The sequence below is a fragment of the Macaca mulatta genome, chromosome 4, assembly GCF_049350105.2.
Source record: "Macaca mulatta isolate MMU2019108-1 chromosome 4, T2T-MMU8v2.0, whole genome shotgun sequence".
Taxonomy (NCBI): domain Eukaryota; kingdom Metazoa; phylum Chordata; class Mammalia; order Primates; family Cercopithecidae; genus Macaca; species Macaca mulatta.
Genome location: NC_133409.1, coordinates 173,362,269 through 173,384,277, shown reverse-complemented (window position 1 = coordinate 173,384,277; position 22,009 = coordinate 173,362,269). Strand labels below are relative to the sequence as shown.

Sequence of the window (22,009 nt, the reverse complement as noted above, 5' to 3'; positions counted from 1 at the left end):
GGCTGAGGAGTGGGGAGGTTGGAATGTTGTAGGTCAAAGGATACAAAATTTAAGCTGGGCAAGAAGAATAAGTGCAAGAGTTCTATGGTACCGGATGGTGACTACAATTAATAGCAATATATTGTATACTTGAAGATTACTAAGAGAGTGTTCCCATAAGAAAACATAATTATGAGAGGAAATGCATATGTTAAATACTTTGACTTAACAATTACAAAAAGTATACATAATTCAAAACATCATGTTATACACCATGAATATATACAATTTTACTTGTCAATTAGAAAATACATGATTTTTAAAAGTAGTGTGAGTGGCATCATGAGAGAGCAGCGGAGAAGCATTTAAGTCAGTGTTGCGCAGAGGTGGACAAACTTTTTTGGGAAAGACCCAAATAGTAAATATTTTAAGTTTTGTGGGCCACACCTTCTTTGTCTCAGGACATAATTCTGCCATTGCAGAGGGAAACAGCCAAAGACAACATATAACCAAACGAATGTGTCTGAGTTCCAATTAAACTTTATTTACAAACACAGAGGGAGAACAGGATTTGCCCCCAGGAGCTGTAATTGCCAGCATCTGGCCTTCTTAGAGCATCAGAGGAAACCAGTTGAAGGCATAGTGCCTGAGAGTAGCATCTTAAAGGATCAATCAGGAACTGAAGCTCTGTGGTCCTGGGAAACCCTTCAGCCTTTTAACTTAACACATAAGATAATAACCGTATTGTGACACTGCATATTCTGGACTCTGAAAGGTCATTCCCGAAGGGCAACAGGGAGCTCAGTCATTACAGAAGGCCTGGAAAACAGGGGAAATGGAAGAGCTGGAAGCCTGAGGGCTTAATGAAGCTTTTCCTCTAGCCCTGGTGAACCCGAATAAGAATTAAGAACTTAGCATATGACTCAACAGAAGCTCCAGCTCTCTCATTGCATTAGTCTGTTCCCACGTTGCTACAAATATACTATCCAAGACTGGGTAATTTATAAAGGAAAGGGATTTAATTGACTCACAGTTCAGCATGGCCAGAGAGAAACTTACATTCAGGACAGAAGGAGAAGCAAATGCATCCTTCTTCACAGGGTGGCAAAAAGGAGAATGAATGAGTGCTCAGTGAAGGAGGAAGCCCCTTAGAAAACCACCAGATCTCGTGAGAACTAACTCACTATCAAGAGGACAGGAAGGGGAAAACTGCCCCCATGATTCAATTATCTCCAGCTGGTCCCTCCCACAACACATGGGGATTATGGGAACTACAATCAAGATGAGATTCGGGTGGGAACACAGCCAAACCATATCACTCATCTACATACATCAAAGTAAGCACCTAAAACCTCTGTTCTGGAAATCATATCATTGAATCTAATCTAACAAGTATGTCACTACTCCCCTTAGAGACTATCACAGAGTTTCTGAAGAATAGGGAGCATGTCTTTTTCTTACTAGCAAATAGCATCTCTTGTACATGTTTTCTTTCTAGGAGAGCCATGTATGTTTCTTGTCTTTGAGCTCTTTAGCTTCCCTTCATGCCTGATGCTTCTCAGTCACAGACCTGCTTCTCTTAATCTGGAAAACAACTCACTCTTTAGCCTGAATACCACACTCTGGCAGCATCAGGAAAAGCACTGGTGAAAGCATTTAGAGTTCTAAGCTAAGACCAATGGGAGTTCTAAAAACTGTGACTGGGCACAGGAAATTTGAGCTGATACCATGTTTTCAGATGTTGGTTCCAGGATGGAAGAGTGAAAGCAAATTCTGAGAACCAAATCAGATAAATGCCCAGTGGAAAAAGAATTTCAGGAACAGATCTCGGGGTGGGCAGGGAGGCCATGGGTAGGTACGCATGACTTTGACTAGGTACCATCTCTTCTTTCCAAGGTCGCTCCTCGTGTCACATGACCACTGTCATTCCTCCTTACCACCATTGATGGACACCACCATCGCAAAATTCTGCACTCCTTACTTCTGAGAAGATCCACTGCTCACTCTTTCATGGTTTTATTTTGATGTTTATTATGAAATGGGAAAGGTTCCCTTGCCCCCTTGCAGGGCATGCTATGGGGGTATGGCTCGCTTCTTCAGTGCCCCACTGCTCAAACCTCTAGGGAACCATATAGATGGGCAGGCTGTGGGGCTCTGACCCCATGACAGTGTCTGGGGGTGAATGTTTACAGCTGAAGCCCCAGTGGGCATGTGTTAGAGTGCTCTTCTAGTTTAGCTTCCATAGGCGGCTTGTGTTAACCAGCTCAATTAGGCCCTCTACTTTGTCTCAAGGACAGAGGGCTTTCTGTATCCCAGGTTCTTGCCTTGGTGTGCTGGAAGAATCGGATCAAACCTAGGTTTGGAGAATGAATGCAAGGTTCTATTGAGTGGAGGTAGCTCTCAGCAGCTGGGGGAAGCCAGAAAGGGATGGAGTGGAAAGGTTTCCCCCTGGAGTAAGGCAGCCCGGGCTCTCCTCTGACTGCCCCAGCCAAACTCCGTGCCATTTTGCCAGTCAGTGGCCTGCCAGCCTGTTGGTGCCTGTCAGTGTGTCCCTCTCGACATCCAGCCACCCATGTGTTCCTCTGCTGATGTGCTCCTCTCGAAGTCCAGCCACCTGTGTGTCTGCCTGCTAGGGTCTTGGCAGTTTTTATAGGCACAGGATGTTGGTGTGGCAGGCTAGGGTGGAAATGTAACATTTGGGCAGGAAAACAAAAATTCCTGTCCTCACCTAGGTCCATGGGCACAGGCCTGGGGGTGGAGCCCTAGCCAGGGACCACACCCTTCCCCGCTTCTGTATCATTTAGAGGGACCATGCCCTTCCCTTCCTAGCACTTCTCTTCTATATCAGTTATACGTGCGTTCACAGAAACAGATACACCCATGAACACATCACTAAGTAGAGAGAGCAGTAATTATGACCTGCTTAGGTCTTAAGTGAACTAAGTGATCCAGCATGTGTCAACCCCAACTATCCCCCTAATTCCATCTCTGGACTCTGTCCACACCAATTTGTCACCATTTCTCTATTACAATCTTCTCCCCAAGACTTGGCTCAAACTTATTTTGGGAACCACTCTCCATTCTCTAGTAAATTCAGCCATCAGCTTCTCTGTGAGCGCATGTTGCACTTTGAGCAATTTTTAAAAATACCATCATCAGATCACATTGATGTTTTTAAACATTAATATTCCTCATTGGACTATGAACTTTCTGAAGTCAGAGTACACATTCTATAGCCTACAATAGGAATGCAATCAATATTTGTTGAATAAACAAATAATAAAATAATAATTCTTGCTGGAGTCAATACGTTTAAATTTGAAAATGAAAAGAAAGGATATAGTGACTCACCAGACAGAAAATCGGTGTTCCTCCAGTTCCTCCAAGTAAGATATGCCCTGTGAATAATCTTCAGCTTCTCCAGTTCTCAAAACAGTTGATTTTTCTTTCACAGAATGATCCGTCAGGCTATCTCCCTTGTCAAATAAATTAACAAATATAAAAAAAATGAAGTATTTTATTAATAGGAGATTGAAAGTTCACCTAGTTTCAGTGACATTTTCCCCAGAATGACTTATAGAATCATTGATCACGAAGAAGCATCGTTAGGCATGGGTTCTGCATCGAAATTATTATTTTATGCTCTAGATACCCTCACTAAATTTTTATCTCTGTCAAGGCAGAGACCATGACATGTTCACTTTTGTCTTATTTCACATGGGACAACTTATGTAAATGTTGTCAGAATGGAAAGACAAACATAATGATGGTCACAGTAGTTGTACTGAATCAGGACTTTTGCATGCAAGTGAAATAAATGCAACTTGAACTGGCTCTCAACAGAGTAATTTGAAGGGAGATTTGAACAACAAGTCTATGGAGAAGGAAAAGAGAAGGAAATTCTGCTGAATTTCAAGAACACAAGAATCAAGGACTTGAAGGCTCCCAGGACTCTCTTTGCCTCTGTTCTGTGCTCTGGCAGGTTACTTCATTGTAGCATTGTCACTAATGGCTCCTGAGTCCCCCAGCCTGTGATTCTCAACAGCATCCATTCAAGCACAGGAATTGCATGATGTCTATGGAGCTCCTTCCTAGAACTTGAAAAATGATGTAACCTGTGATGATGGGTCCAGAAGGCAAACTGAGCCCTGTGGCTCACCTAAGGGTTCTTGGGGCCCTGCTATGGCAGGGAATTGGAAGTGGAAGCAGCTAACCTAGCAGGGCTCTTCCTTCCTCTCCCACCCTACAAGCTCGGTTTTTACCTGTTTTATTTATTGGGGTCTCCTGCTAAGCTTTTACTATAAATGGTACTGACATGGTTGGGATGTTTGTCCCCTCCAAACATCATATTGAAATGTAATCCCCAGTGTTGAAGGTGGGGCACAGTGGGGAGGTTCTGGGATCAAGGTGGCGGATCCCTCATGGCTGGCTTAGTGTTGTCCTCAAGATAGTGAGTTCTTGTGAGATCTGGTTGATTAAAAGTATGTAGCACCTCTCTCATCTCTCTCATGGTCCTGCTCTCACCATTTGATGTGCCAGCTCCCACTTTGCTTTCTGCCATGACTGTAAAGTTCCTGAGGTCTTCACTAGAAGCACATGCTGCAGCTATGCTGATACAGCCTGCACAAGCATGAGCCAATTAAGCCTCTTTCCTTTATAAATTCCCCAGACTCAGGTATTTCTTTATAGCAATGCAAGAATGGCCTAACCCATGTGCTGATAAGGAGTTTGAAAATCATTAGTCTAGAGAAGCAGAAAATCAGGCATGACTTGCATTTATAAGATAGTTTTGTTAAAACTCCTCTTCTCTTCTCTTTTCTTTAGACCCTTGTCAAACATTTTAAATGATTATTTGTAAGAGGTCAGTTTGGTTGAAATTCCTTAATATTAGCCCACACAAGTTTTAGCACAACTTCATAGTTGGAACAGCTTGAAATCGCAAAATGTTGCTTTGGGTTGACAGATTGTTGTAGCCAGGAAAACCTAAGCATGAAACTCAGGTGAATGAGATGTGTCGTCAAATCCCCAGTGAACTCAACGAGTTTCATTTCCTTTATTATAAAATTGATCAATTTGATTACCTTAAGAAGAAAATCCAGTTATGACAGATATCAATTTAAAGTAAATGTCTTTCATTGTGGTCCTTTATTTTAGCTTCTATAGCATAGAAGTATTTTTGAGTAGACTATTCAATGTTGATAGTTTTAATTACTCCATCCCTAAGTAAATTAAAGAGTACCAAGATTCTTGAAAAAATATGAGATCTTTGAATTGTCCCAACTAAATATATATTTGATTGGCACACCTTGCCAGGTTGCTGAAAAAAAGGCCTTTGTAACTTTAAAATTTCAATTTGATGGCATTTCCTGATGAGTTGCTTAGATACTTTACTCAATCTCATTCAATAGAAGATTGAAATGGCTACCAAGAACTATACCATACATTTGGTTTACCCACCAAAGCTGCTGATTTGATAAAGTAAAGGTTTTTCATGATACAATGCACAAATTGCTTTCTTTCTGGTTTCTCTATGAATATCTACATAGTTTCTTCAAACTAAATTCATGGCAGAAATGGGATGTAGTATATTTCTTTGTCTTCCACACACTTCACGTGGTTATAAGCATATGGTAGATCTCAAGAAACAGCAATTAGAGGCCATTTTATTAAGTAATTACATTATAATAACAGCAACAGTGGACATTACCTCTAGTTGCCAAGTCATAAAGAAAAACATCGGTGAATACTAACTATTGCAAACATTTCTTGAACTTTTATATTTCCTTTAAGAAATATTTAAATTAAGGCACTAAAAATTCCTTCAGATGGATTTTTGGGAAGACATAAAGTCATGGAAACTTGTTCATCTCCAAATAACTGATTCAAAAGAGGAACAAAAATATAAAGAAATAACTTCTGATTCCAAAACAAAAGGTAAGTGTGTGCAGAGAAACTCCCGGGTAAGTACCAGGATGTATGAAGCCTGTTCACATGGAAGCACTTTCATAATATAAACAGTCTTCCAAACACAAATGTATATCTTAAATATATGCCTGAAAAACAATGCCTGAACCATATTGTCAGCACTCAGAAGACAGAAACTAGATTTTCTGCCTCATTACAACTATAAATCCTATCTGTATTCTGAACCCTAAGAACATCATCATTAATTTTTTTTCAACAGCAATGTCTTTAAAGAGATTAATATCTATACTTTAAAATAGAAATTGGTGGTACAAATTTATTCCAAAGCATCGTATTTTATATGTTGTGTATATTGTTACTCATATACTGACCTGCCACAGAAATCAAAAGCAAATCTTTAAATATAAGTTGCTAAAATTTAGAATCTGATTTTCAAACTCGTAGACTAAAAATCTGGTTTGTGAATATTGGTGGTCAAATACAACACTGGTCACGAAACAATGAATGAACCTTCTTCCAACGCAATGCAAACTGAGAGGCGAAAGTGTTTTAAGGAATTTTGAAAATCTAAAATATATAGTGCTATAGCAAAAAGAGTAGTCAGGTGGTGATCAGAAGACACATTCAAGTCTTTTTACTACTTTGTGAACACAGATGGATTATTTAAAGTCCATGAATTGAAGTTTTAAATTTAAAGAATAGAGATAAGACACTCATGAAGAGAAACATATATATTATATTAGATATATTATACATATATAATTTATATAACGTATAATTTACACATATATATAATTTATGTATGTATAATTCTTCCAGGAGGTGTGAGAATAGCATGTAAAATGCTTTACAATGCTAAGGATATAAGTAGTATCTGGTACCATATCCTATACAGCATAAGTGATCAATTGAATATTTAACACCCTTCCATTTCTTGTGAGTTATTATCGCATTTCTTTGCAGCTGCCATGAAAAAAATGTTATAGGAGCCAAGTCTCAAAGTTATCTAAGCCTATGACATATAACCCTATTTAATTGTGTCATATGGTAGGTAGCAAAGCTCAGGGTTCCTTATTGCATAGGTTAGAAACTTTATTTTTTTATTTTATTTTATTTTTTTATTATTATTATTATACTTTAAGTTCTAGGGTGCATGTGCATAACGTGCAGGTTTGTTACATATGTATACTTGTGCCATGTTGCTGTGCTGCACCCATCAACTCGTCAGCACCCATCAACTCGACATTTACATCAGGTATAACTCCCAATGCAATCCCTCCCCCCTCCCCCCTCCCCATGATAGGCCCCGGTGTGTGATGTTCCCCTTCCCGAGTCCAAGTGATCTCATTGTTCAGTTCCCACCTATGAGTGAGAACATGCGGTGTTTGGTTTTCTGTTCTTGTGATAGTTTGCTAAGAATGATGGTTTCCAGCTGCATCCATGTCCCTACAAAGGACACAAACTCATCCTTTTTTATGGCTGCATAGTATTCCATGGTGTATATGTGCCACATTTTCTGAATCCAGTCTGTCACTGATGGACATTTGGGTTGATTCCAAGTCTTTGCTATTGTGAATAGTGCTGCAATAAACATACGTGTGCATGTGTCTTTATAGTAGCATGACTTATAATCCTTTGGGTATATACCCAGTAATGGAACTTTAAAATTAGTTGAGGATCCAGAGGTTTCTGCCCCTTTGCCATAATTCCTTTCATGAGCCAATCAGTTTACAGAGAAGGATGAGGGCCACGAACTGGTGAGAGGATAAGTCTGTGAGTGCAGAGAGAGCTGGCAGTTCACAGGCAGGGCTACCAGGGCACTGGTATTACGGTGTCAGCACAGTGAAGCTCCACTTAGCAGCATTTCTTCTCCAAACCCCTCACAGGGTTTTTCTGTGGGTCTCTGGAGAGAACTGTTCACCTGCCCATCTGGCCAGATGAAGGGCAAGGGGATTGTTTTCATCAAAAGAGAAAGCCTTAGAAGGAGGAAATGGTGAACAAAGGGCTGAATCCAGAGGATTACAAATGCTTTTGAACTGCCCTGGGAAGATCAGAAGTGAGCAGCCGTGGAAGCTTTCATGCCGGCCTAAGTGATGCTCACCAGTTTTTAAGAAGGCAGGGGAGGAAGGTTTGCGGTGGAAACACTCTGCTAAGAGGCTTGTGTTAATAAGATCACAGAATTGCAAGTCCTAGATAACAACAACAAACACCAGGTGTGCCTGAACTATCAAAAGCAAATAAATATGACATCAGGTTCATTTCCATCAGTGCTATTACCATCATCCAAAAACAATCATAGCTCCAAATTAGATTCAGCCTAAATCCTGAGACCATCCAGCAGAAATACTCTTTCCCCTTTCTTTAACTCATGCCTGATGTGTTCATCAGAGAATTTCACAGGACAGGCTTCCATTAATGTACACAGAGGAAAACAAGATATCCCTGGCTAGGTAGCTCAGGATATGCTAGAGAGACCCCTCAAGTACTGAGTCCCTCGGGCTTCTGTTTCTACCCATTGGAAGATGACTAGCATCTCTGGCCACTTGACATCACACATGTAAACTGTTCTCTGATCATTTACATTTGAAAAACTGATGCTTCACATTTGAAGTGCAACACTAACCTTATTTTCCCACGGCCATTTTATGAACTGCTTAGGTTAGAATTTTTAAAAATTAGTTGAAGATCCAAGTTAATTCCTGATACTATAAGAACATGAGAAAAAATAAAATGCTTAAATTGGAGTGTGGAGTCTCAGGTTGAGACTGTTTATTGTCAAGAGAGGGGTATTTCTATGCTTAGAAGGTGGTATAAATGCCCTTACCCGTAACACTTGGTTGCTTATAATTTGGGTGTGTCCTGGCTCTGTCATCCCACAGCACTGATGGGGCTGAGATGCAGGTCCCAACATGTACGTGCTGCCTCTGAAAGCCATTCAGCATGAAGACACCTTCCCAATGTGCCTGGACCCCAGGGAAAAACTTACTTTCCCAAGCAATTGCTTCGTAAGTTTTAGAATAAAATATTAAAAATAAAATCAAAAGAGAACTCCTTGAAACAATTGTGAATGGGAGTTCATTCATGATTTGGCTCTCTGTTTGTCTGTTATCAGTGTATAAGAAGGCTTGTGATTTTTGCACATTGATTTTGTATCCTGAGACTTTGCTGAAGCTACTTATCAGCTTAAGGAGATTTGGGGCTGAGATGACGGGGTTTTCTATATATATAATCATGTCATCTGCACACAGGGACAATTTGACTTCTTCTTTTCCTAATTGAATACGCTTTATTTCTTTCTCTTGCCTGATTGCCCTGGCCAGAACTTCCAACGCTATACTGAATAGGACTGGTGAGAGAGGGCATCCCTGTCTTGTGCCAGTTTTCAAAGGGAATGCTCCCAGTTTTTGCCCATTCAATATGATATTGGCTGTGGGTTTGTCATAAATAGCTCTTATTATTTTGAGATACGTTCCATCAATACCGAATTTACTGAGAGTTTTTAGCATGAAGGGCTGTTGAATTTTGTCAAAGGCCTTTTCTGCATCTATTGAGATAATCATGTTGTTTTTGCCTTTGGTTCTCTTTATGTGATGGATTATGTGTATTGATTTGTGTATGTTGAACCAACCTTGCATCCCAGGGATGAAGCCCACGTGATCACATGTACCCTAGAACATAAAGTATAATAATAATAAAGAGAACTCCTTGATTGAACATGTAAACTCAGAAAATATGGGGGAGAGTTTTAGGTTTTTAGAGTGAACATATTCATTCTCACCTTACCTACTTTAGCCTTGCTTCTAATCCCAAAGTTTATGGTCAACGACTGCTATGAGAATTTTACAAAAATAATTAAAAGGCTTGTATTAGACCCATAGTATTGTAGAAGTCGCACAAACATCTTTTTTCATTAGTTTCTCACGGAGTATATGTAACATGACCTGAATACATAATATGTACTAAAAGAATGTGATATTTATTCACCCATTTTTTTATTTGCTAGAGGATTGCCCCGTGATTTCCATACCCTAGACCTGAAATGAAGATTATAAAAACCAGGAAGTAGAAAACATAACTGGCTAACACACATAACTTATGTTTTTCCATGATTGCTACAAATAGGGATTCTAGAGCCAGACAGTCTGGGTTCAAAACCCAGTTATATACTTTAATTAGTAATATAATTTTGGTTAATTTACTTCATTTTCCCATGCTTCATTTTTTCTCATCTCTAAGTTGGGGATAATGATGATAATACCAATATCTATCTCGTTATTTCGCTGTGAGAATAAGATGAGTCATTTGTTGTAGACTGAAAAAATTCACCAGCACCTAGTAATGTCCTAATTCTCAGTAAATGGTACCTCTCATTGTTACAGATTTCACTAAACTTTTTATTTCAGAGCTTTTATCTTTAATATAGCCTGTGATATAGAAGGTCTGCAATGTAAAAAGTCTGCAATATAGAAGCAATCACAATTGTACATTCTGTAAGTAGTCACCTGAACATTAAAAACACAGTCATTTATTTGATTAAATGATGGCCCACAATTTAGAGGTTAATAAAGAAAAGATTTACTTTAATGTCAGTAGTGAGAGCAAGATGTGAAAGATGGCCCTGTAGAACTATATGCATTTAGCCAGGAAGGTATCAATTAAGATAATGATTCAGATAACCTGTACACAAAGGGACCAGGTTGTAGGGGTGGGTCGGGTTCTTTTACTTCAATTTTCTAGCCAAGCTACATTTTTTAAATACTTAAAATTCAAAGTCACCCGGTCTAGGCAGATACAGATTTTTAAAATGTTAAGTATCTAAAAACTGGATCCAGTAATACAAGTAATATTAATGTGGCCAATGTTTTGGAAATCCAGTCTACTTAATTTATCTAAGTTTACCAAGATAGTTTCTATACAGACTTCATGGCAGCTATGATCGTGCCAAATAAATCACTGAAACACAGCACAATCAGCACATTTTCTAATCATCCTGCTCCAACTGAAAAGAGTCTTGTAGGCTGATTAATTTAACTGAAGTCTTCAATAGCTTAAAGAAGTCTGATTCCAATGTTATAAAAATTTATTGGCATTGCTGATTTCTCAAAACGTCAGCCACTTTACCACATCCCACACTTCAAAACCTGCTGTGAAGACCAAATTACTTTCTACCTGGAAATACATTTTAAGAAATCATAGTTTATAACCAGGGGCTGCTGTTTTCATGGTCTTTCCAAAGCCAACTTCTACAGCCTTCATCTTACCTGAGAGTGTAGGTCTTCTTTTAAGAGATTGGGATCATAGTCCATAGAACAGGGACCGATTTTATTAGTAATGCTCCCTAGGGTTAAAAACAAAAAGGTGGAAAAAATATATGACACATTTTCACTTCAGAGGATGTGTAAGCTCACACTACTGAAATCGAAGAGCTTATATATGCCTTGACAAATGGGGGTGGAAGAAACAATTCTCAAACGAAGGCCCTAAGCTATGTCCCTGGTTTTAATTCAGCCAGTGTATGAACTTCAAGTAGAACTCTACCCTCAGCCATACCACGGGATACAATTTACAAGCAGTAGCTGTGTCTGGTCTGCTTTCCTACCTCATCTGGGTAGGATTCTCTATCATCAGCTATGTTTCTGGGATCACGTTTTCAAGGAAGCCCTCCTGCACCTTGTATCAATGGTTCAATATGAAACTCTGAGATTAGGGAGATTTGGTCCCTGCCTGCAACCAGTGCTTCTCACTTTACTTACTCTCCCAAGAAGCTGACTCATAAGTTTTGCAATATAATATTAAAAACAAAAAAGAGAACTCCTTAATTGAACATGTAAGCCCAGAAAACAGAGTTTTAGGTATCTTTGACATATCTTGCGTGATTATATCAAGGTTTCTCAGCTGGGGCGCTATTGACATAGCGGGCTGGATAATTCTGTGTTGTGGTGGCTGCCCTGTGCTTTGTTTAGCAGCATCCCTGGCCTCTACCTCCTCAATGCCAGCAGCACCCTCTACCTAACCTCCAACCACTAGTCGTGGCAACCAAAAATGTCTCCGGACTTTGCCAAATGTTCCTTGGGACAAAACATGGCCAGTTGAGAGCACTGTTCTAGATTGCAAACTTGTTAAGAGACAAGGTATCTTTTCACCCTTGCTTTTCCTATAGTGTCTCACACAGTGCCTGACACAGAGTACTTTCCGAACCAATCAGATGTTGCTTAAAGGAAAAATAAATAAATAAATGGCAAGAGCGCTTATAAGCAGGTATTCCTACAGCTTTATACCTCCGAAGTCATTGTCTTGACCACTCATTTCACTGAACCCATATGGCAAGGTCTATCCCCAGGGTCTTGTGACAAATATCCTGGCCCAGAAGATGCTGGTGCTTGGAGTGCCTCAGGACAGCCACAGCTTTGATGTGGGGGTTGACCTGAAAGGTTTTTTTTATCAAAACAGAGCGTGTGTTGTGAGCAGTCAAAGCCTTGTTTTCTGTCCCCCTTTCTCCCTCCAGGAATTGAATGGTGTCATCCCCTGTCCTTCGAAATTGCCTTTGTGGACTTTTTTTTTTTTTTTTTTTTTTTTGAGGCAGAGTCTTGCTCTGTTGCCCAGGCTGGAGTGCAGTGGCACGATGATCTCAGCTCACTGCAACTTCCACTTCCTGGGTTCAAGCAATTCTCTTGCCTCAACCTCCCGAGTTGCTGGGATTGCAGGCATGAGCTGCCACACTCGGCTAATTTTTTGTATTTTTAGTAGAGAGGGGTTTTGCCATGCTGCCCAGGCTGGTCTCAAACTCCTGAGCTCAGGCAATCTGCCCGCCTTGGCCTCCCAAAGTGCTAGGTGCACAGGCATGAGCCACAGCGCCCGGCCCCTTGTAGACATTTCACAATGAGATTTAAGAAGTGTAAGATTCTGAGAACATAGACTGTGTGTCTGCATGCTTCAGAAATCTTTTCTTCCCAAAGGGTGACCCCGCCAGCTTCTTGATCCCCAGTCTAGGTCTGTGTGGGGCAAGCATTTTGGGAAGTGATGTCTCATTGTGTTTCTTGACACTGCCTCCAGTGTCCTGCACCAAGATAAAGGCAGATACTGAGAAATATCCTTCTCCATGGAAATTCAGATGGGTCAGGCACATCTTCTTTGAGACACTTGATACTTCAGTCACATAGATCCCTGGAAGAGCTACCTTTCTTTGGGTCTAAAACAGCATTTGTTGGTAGTGAGATTGTTATGGTCAAAATGACAATAAGAAAGGGAGGAGAAGGAAAAGTAGTGTAGAAAACATTTTTATTTAGGTTTTAAATATATTATTTAAATATAAAATTTTGATAATAGTAATTTATATTAATCATAAATTAATTACATATTAATTAATCATATAATTATTATATATAATGTTTACATATAAACATTATATTAAACATATAAAACATACATAAACATATGTTAAAACAAATATATAATTATATATTGTATATAATATGTAATTATAATCTAATGATTAATTTAATATTTATATATAATTGACATATTATTATATATTATAATGGGTGACTTGATGGTTACATTAAATATTATTTAAATATTACACTATTTATATATTTAGCATATATTTTTAATGTATTATTCTTTTTAAAGTCTTATAATTTAAATTCTTAGTGTATAATTTCTAGCTGGAATAACGAATATAAATATGAAATAATAATAGAATGCATTTTTTAGTATTTTCTAAGAACTCTGTATATATTATGTTGTTTACATCACACACACACACACACACACACACACACACACACACACGTTAAAATAGTTACCATTCCCCCATTTGATACATTTGGATACTGAGACTCAGATCAAAGAACTTCCCTCAAATTAGACAGCCAATTAGAGGAAAATCTGAAATTCAGTGCCAGTTCTTTTTGACCACCAAGGCCTTGCATTTCATCCTTCTGCTGTATCCTACTTGAGAAGCCACACCACATTTTCTACTTATACACACATTTAAACATTGGACACATTTTATTACTGCTGGAATGAATTACCACAAACTTAGTGACTTAAAACAACATCTTTTTATTGTCTCACATTTTTTGTGGCTCAGCTGGGCATAGCAAGGTTCAGCTGCTTACTCTATTTAAGTCTCACCACGCCAAAAATCAATGTGTGAGCCAGGGCTGCAGCCCTCATCTGAGTCTTGGAGTCTTCTTCAGGCTTACTGAAAGTTGGCAGAATTCATTCTCTTCTCCTAATTTCCATGGGATCCCCATGGCCTTCAGGTCAGCAGCAACTGGTTGTGTCCTTTCCTTGCTTGAATCTCTCTAACCTTTTTTTCTGCCACCGGCATAAGAATGTTCTCTAGTTTTAAAGGTTCATGTGATTAAGTTCACCCCGATAATCTCTCTGCTGATGTGTAAACATTCTGGGGATTAGATCTTGAACATCTTTGGAAGACCATCTTAGAAATCTCCCTACTAGAAATAATTTCTAATTTAACAGGACTTACATCCCTATATGTTACTAAAATGTAGTGATGGTGTGCCTGTTAGGGTAATAAAGTCTCTATCAAAGAGAGAGACTCCTAAAAGTCTTTAATATTTTCTTGGTTCTCATGTAAAATATTCTTTGCTTTACAACAGATCTTCCTATTTATAAAAACATAAATAGCAATATATGTATATTAGATAATTATTTATATATGCTATGTAATATTTATGTCATATGTGTCATGAAATTATTATATGTTATATAAATGTATCTATAATACAATATTTTACCAAACTGTGATCGTATCATATATGTAGTTTGCATCTTTCTATACACTTAATATATTGTGTTTTTTACTGATTATTAAATATTCCCCAATGTGTAATTTTTAATGACTGAACAGTAATACATAATATGGTTGTATTTAACCAGCCCCCTTTGGTTAATATTTATATCATGTTGCACATATTTTACAAAAATTTTATTGTCCTTCTGTGCTTATTTTCTTGAAATGAGTATTCAGGATCAGGGATACTAAATCAAATGCTTAAGGTTTTTTGTCTTTGCTCTATAAAATGAATTATAAAAGTTTATATTGTAACGGCCAATGCAAGAAAGTATCTAATTATCCACAGGCCTGCCAAAACTTGTCTGCTTAGTGGACAAAATAATAAATCTCGTTGTTGTTTTAATTGGAAATCCTAGAAATCTAATACATTTGAATATTTTTATGTTTGCAGAGCATTTATGTAGATTCCCTTCCATGCCATTTCCCCAAATTTTTCAGCTGTAACATTTAATATTTTCTTTGTAATTTTTATCTTTACATATTAAAGATATTACTCTACCTGATGTGATGGTTCAAAATATTTTTCTCAGTTTGCAACGTGTCTTTTAATTTCTTTGAGAGTTGTGTGTATATAAATAAGATATAATTTTCAGTCTTATATAGTCCTGTGTATCAATGTTTTCTTTCATTGTTTCTCCTTTTACTTATAAGCTCACAAAACCTTTTCACACTAAATAGTCAAACCATACATACACAAAATATAAATAAACAAAGAACTTTTGGGGTACTTGTATGATTTTCTTGCATGCTTTCCCACTGCCAGGTGGGTAGACGTGGCATCTGGGGTCCTGCCAACACCTCAGGCTCAGACATGCAAAACACAACTGATGCTCGTTCCTATCCAAGGGCTCCTTTCTCGTATTTTTCTATCTCTTTTCATGACTTTGCTATTCTCCTTCCACCCAGACTCAAAATTCTCTGTCTTGCCTGAATTTTCCTACTCTATTGTCATCCACATCTAATGCCTTGTCACATTATCTTCTACCTCGTTCAGTAGTTTAATGGCCATTTCTTCCTCCCTTTCTCCATAACCCTAGCTTGAGCCTTCATTGCTTTCTACCTCTGCAGGTGCAGGCAGATGGGGGATGAAGGGAGAGAAAGAGAGACACTCAACTGAGATAAATTCATGGCATATGCTTTTTGGTTTTTTGCAAATTTTTATTTTCCATTCAATAAGACATTATGGTCATCTCTACAAGTCATAAAATATACATCCACCTTTTTTCTTAAAATGGCCTTTTTCTTCTAGATTCCCCTTCAGGGCTTCCATTCACAGTTCCCTGATTCCTTTTCAATTTACTTGCCCCATATAACCAGACACACACACACACACACACACACACACACACACGGACACACACACAGGGACATGTACATTTATAGAGGTACTTTTTATCACTGCACAAAAAGGAGATTATATATAATCTCTTTTATATATTTTTATATTATATATAATTTTTTAATATTATATGTAAAATATATATAATATGCCATTATATTAAATATAAAATAAAATGGGTTATATGGGGCAGGTGAATTGAAGAGTTAGGGAAGTATGGATGGAAGGCCTGGAGGGGGATCAAGAAGAAAAAGGCCATTTTAAGAAAAAGGTTGGAAAGAAATTGATTTTCTTATATGTTGCTTGTCAAAATGTATTTTTAAAAGTTTTTTGAAAAGCAGACTAGTAACATCTATTAGCATTTACAATAAGCAAACTCTTTGACTCAGGAATTCCACCCAAAAAACTAGAAGCTAGGGAGCTAAGATACAGGAGGACTATTGAGAGTTCACTGCAAACCCCCTTCATACAAGCTCTCACCTTGTCACCCAAATCCTACATGGTGTTTAGGGCACAGGGCAAGGGCCACCTCACTCCTTGCAGCTTCTACAAGCTTGCATCAGATGAGGATGTCCCCGACAACTTTGTTACTACACACCCTGCATTTCCTCTGGCTAACTCCAGAAAACCAGAATCCAACTGATATATTTTTTTAATCGAATTGTTAAGTTACAATTAATATACAATAAAATGTACATATTTTAAATGTGCAATTAAATGGGTTTTGACAAATGGATAATTCCATGTAACTCCCAAGACAAGTAAAATCTAAAACATTTTTTGCATCACATTAAAAAAGTTCTCCTATACCCTTTATACACACAGATACACACACACACACACACACACACACACACACACACACACACACACACAGAACTAGCAAACAGTGATCTGATCCCCAGCATGATAAATTAGAATTCTGCTACAATATCACATAGATATAATAATGCAGTATTGACTCTCTTGGTTCTGGCTTCTTTCACTCAGAACAGTAGTTGAGATTCATCTGTGTTATTGCTTGTATGGGAATTTCATTCCTCTATTGATGAGTAGTATTCCCTTTAACAAATGAACTACAATTTATTGATTCTTCATATTTAAGTGTTTCAAAGTTTTGACTCTGAGTATGGCTGTTATGAAAATTCATATCCAAATACTCTTGTAGGAAAATGTTTTCATTTCTCTTGGGCAAATACATAGGAGTGGAATTGCTGGATCATTTGATAAATATGCCAGCAAAGAAAAAGAGTTTTTGTTTCACGAATTTTCAATTTCTGCCATTCAGTGTATATTTAGGAATGTATGTCTTCCTAATGATTCTTCCCCTTTCTTTATCTTTGTTTTCAAGTCTATTACTAGATTTCTAACATTAGATATTAGTGTAGCCACACCAGCTTTCTTACATACAGTGTTTCCATGGCATACATATTTTAGTCCTTTCACTTTCAACTTATTTCTGTCTTTAAATTTATAGAGCATCTCTTGTAGACAACATATAGTTGAGTCTTGCTTTTAAATCCGTATTAGCAATCCCTGCTTTTTAATTTATTTAATCTTGAATATTTCATGTAATTATTTATATGATTGAGTGTATGTGTTGACATCTTGCTATTAATTTGTGCTTTGTCTCTCTGGGTTTTTTTGTTCTGTTGACCCATTCCTGCCTTATTTTGGGTGACTCTTATATGTTTTTAGTCTTTCATCTTGTTTCCTCTATTATTTTCTTGGCTATATTTTTTGGATTGGTACTGTTTGCTTTAGGACTAACGGTATGCATCCTAAAATTATCCCACAATATTTAGAGTCAGTGTTACAGACTGCCACACTTTATACCTGACAGTTCACATTACCCACTTCATACTTCTCACCACACAGTATACAACAGTATAATTCCAGTTCCCACTCCCTCATCCTTTGAGCAATTGTCGTATCTTTTATCTACACATGCTTTATAACCCCACCTTACAATGTCATTTTATTTAAAAAGTAATTACATTTTAAGAAAATTATTAGAAAACTTAGTGTTCCATATTTACACATATACTGCAATTGTGATATCCCTCTATTCCCCTGTATAGATCATTTTGTATTATGTTCCTTCAGCTTAAAGAACATTTTTAACATTTTTATAGTGCTGATCTGCTGAAGAAAAATTATTTCAGCTTTCCTTCATCTGAAAATGTCTTTATTTCACCCTCCACTTTTATAGGATTCTTTTGCTAGACACAGATTTGTGAATTGACATTCTTTGTCCTCGTTTTAAAATATATCATTATATTGACTTCTTGTCTCTATTTTTTCTGACAATGTCAACAATTTCTCACATTATTGTTTCCTTATCTATAACGTGTTTTTTTTTCTTTCTTCCTGCTTTCAGGATTTTCACTTTAATTTGGATCTTTAGCAGTTGACTATGATATCCCTAAGTATGATTTCCTTTATATTTACTCTTCTGGGGTTCACTGAGTGTATTCAACCTATAAGTCAAAATATTTCCTCAAATTTGGAAAATTTTCAGTCATCGCTTTTTAATGTATATTTTCTCCCATTACATTATACTTTTCTAGGATTCCCATTATTGACATATATGTCAAAATATGTGATGTTGCCCCATGAGTCTCTGAGTCTCTCTTAGTTTTTCTCCCACCTTTTTCTTTTCTTTTTCTTTTCCTTTTCCTTTCTTTTTTTCTTGGTGGTGGGGGGATGGAGTCTCACTCTGTTCCCCCAGCTGGACTGCAGTGGCGCCATCTTGGCTCACTGCAAGCTCTGCCTCCCGGGTTCACGCCATTCTCCCGCCTTAGCCTCCCGAGTAGCTGGGACTACAGGCGCCCGCCACCACGCCCGGCTAACTTTTGTATTTTTAGTTGAGCTGAGATTTCACTGTGTTTGCCAGGATGGTCTCGATCTCCTGACCTTGTGATCCGCCAGCCTTGGCCTCCCAAAGTGCTGGTATTACAGGCATGAGCCACCACCAGGCCACCACCTGGCCTCTCCCACCTTTTTCTTTTCTTTACTTCAGATTAATTTCTATTGCACTGTGTTCAAGTTCACTGATTGTTTCTTCTGCCATCCTAATTTGCTCTTAAGCCTATGCAATAAATTTATCATTTAATTCTTGGATTTTCAGTTCTGTGTTTGGTTACTATTTTATAATTTCCATGTTGCTGCTGAGACACCCTGTCTATTCACTCATGAAGGCCATGAGTGAAAAGTATTGTCTTTAAATTTTTGAACATATTTGCAATGGATAATTTACTATTTTTCCATGCTAAATTTAATGTCTGAATCATTTTGGTGTTATTTTTATCCACTTTTTTCCTTGCCTAAGGCTCTTATTTTCTCATTTCTTTGCATGTGTAGTAACTGTAGATTGTATAACGGCCATTGGTGAAGACTCTGGATTCTCTTATCTTCCTCTGAAAGGTGTTGATATTTTTTTCTAGCAGGCAGTTCAATTTTTGGCTGACTCCTTTAAACTCCTGTAGTCTTGAATTTACATTTTGTTACAGCAGGTCCAACAAACAAACAAACAAACAAACAAACACCCAAGGGTTTCCAAGCCACCAAGCCACTCTTTCTTGACAAAGCTCAACCTCAAAGCTCTAACTCCTCTGCTTACACTGTCAGGGCTTGTTTTGGGCTTTCTTTGGGTGGGTGTAGAGTAAGCTACTCTAGAGCGTGCTCTTTATGTCTAATATGCAGACACTTGGTATCCTAATTTTCTGACCAAACTGATAATGAGGTATTAACATGCCTCTTCTGGTTGCGCTTGAACTCCACCTCTGTTTGAATTCTAGTATGTCTGTTCTGCTCTCAGGTCTACGGGAGCCTCTAGCAAGTAGCCACTGAGCAAAGTCTTGGTATGCCTTACTGTGGTTAAGTACAGCATAATCCTCAACCAAGAACATGGGAGGGAAGTTTTTATACTGACATCTTCCTGTTCTCTGTTCTACTTTGCAGACTGCAGCTGTTTCAACTGCAATGGTGAACTCTGTTTCCTGAGCTCAGTGGGACTTTCTCTGCTTGGACCTCATTCTACTTCTCTACAGTTAGGATATTGTACCCAGTTAGAGGGTCACTGTTCACCGCATAGCGTTTGCTTATCAGTTTCTCTTCTTTCAGGGATTACAGTCATGCCTTCTGATGGCAGTGTTCCAATGCAGTTGCTCCATATATTCTTTCCATTGTAATGGTTGATTACAGCAGAAGAGCTAGCGTGGAACCAACTGTTCTACCACAGCTAAAATTGGAGGTTGCAATATTGTTAAATTTTTTAATTAGAAAATAGAAATGAATATAAGAATTTGTCATGAGCTAACTAGCACCCATGTTATATGCTAGTAATGCAAATATTGGTTAATTATTTTGAAAGTCCACTTTAAATCCACTTTATTTTATGGAACTACTATTCTATTTAACTATCAGATCCTTGTATATTGAGAAAAAGATTAAATGTTTACAAATAACATTAACCTGCTGATGCCTTGGGAACGTGTCAGCTGGTATCACCCAGAAAAAATAAATGGAACAGTCATATTTTTAATAATACATGAGGTGCACAAGGAAAACACTTGTCAAAACTGTATAATGTTACAACACCCTATCTCTGTATAAATGCATATGTTTATAAAAGTGTATTTTCCCTGTGTTCTGCTAATCTTTTTTACTTGGCATGTTTTTAATGGTTTTTCCAAATGACCTTTGTAAAATTAATCAAGGATCTGACACTGTCCTTTGGAGAAATATAAAGAAAGAATGCTGCCTATAATAACTTTTGCATGAAAAACCAGTCAGAAAATGACAAAACAGAGAAAACATTAATACTGAAAACAAAAAATAAAGCTTGAAAGTGGAGCCAACTGAAAAATGTTGCCAAAAATATTTTTATGGGTATCTGAAATCCATTTTCCTTTTATTTTCTATACCATGTCTTTATTACTTGAGATCAGATAGATTTCTCAAGACAATTTTCTATGTAAAATATACCGCATTTTTTCAAGAGCTCTAATAGTGAGAAGCATCTCAAATTAAAGATGAATAAAATCTACAGAAAATATGTGTAAAAATATATGAATACAAAGAACCCAGAAAAATGCCTGCAATTAGACAAGATGAAAATTTAAAAAGAAATTAAATTTAGTTGTAATCCATTCCTTATTCTTTTCTTTGAGAAAATTACTACTGAAGTGAGGGTTTCCCCCCTGTAATTTAAATGTTAAGCTGCCAGATGTGTGTCTCATGCTTGAAGAGTCGAAGCTTTGCATTATTTAGCATATTAAGAATCACAGAATTTTAAAAAGGGCTCCTTTATTGCCTCGAGGTTCTAATTAAGTAAACCTTAGCCTGGTACATTTAAAACTTGCAATACATGAGAATTTGCTCTTTTTTTCCCATAGTCAAGTCACATCTATATAATAAATATGGAAAATCTTTAAAATGATATAATTTTTCTTTTGCTTGAGGAATTAAACCTATCTATTATTTTAAGAAGTTTTTAATAGAGGCCAGCAATCTAAAAGACAACTAAGGATTCAAAATACTTTCTAATCATTGCAAGTTGCTTTTCTTATTTATACCCACGAGTATGTGTTTCATAAAGGCCGTTTCATGCTATCAATCTTACTTCTTCCTTACTCTCTGCTTCTACTGTGGTCCCAACTGTTCCATTGACAAAGGCAATTCTAAGAAGCAACAAGGGGGTCATTGTTTTGGGGATCGATATTATGTTTTTCTGTGTTTGTGTGTGTCCGTCTGTGTTAAATATCTGATCACACAGCACTAATTAGGTGCCCTTTCAGCAGTTTATGGAAAGAGTTTCAGCAGCTAACCTGAAAACTATAATCAAATAGAAGTTGTGGAGGCACACAGCATTCATAAATCATACCCTTAAATACAGTTATTTTTGCCATTTTAGAAAATGTCAAAGGTGTCAACTCTGT

At 37.5% G+C, this 22,009-nt stretch overlaps 1 protein-coding gene across 1 annotated transcript in view; it reads right to left on the bottom strand.

Moving 5' to 3' along the window:
- The window catches only part of LOC106997768 (uncharacterized), a 218,386-nt gene that overhangs the window by 51,975 nt on the left and 144,402 nt on the right, over positions 1-22,009 (bottom strand). Inside the window, exons 6-7 of the mRNA XM_028847847.2 lie at positions 11,166-11,242; positions 3,331-3,455 (exon numbers count right to left, since the gene is read on the bottom strand). Of these exons, the coding sequence (XP_028703680.2) occupies positions 3,331-3,455; positions 11,166-11,242 (202 nt within the window). The remainder of the gene's footprint in view (positions 1-3,330; positions 3,456-11,165; positions 11,243-22,009) is intronic.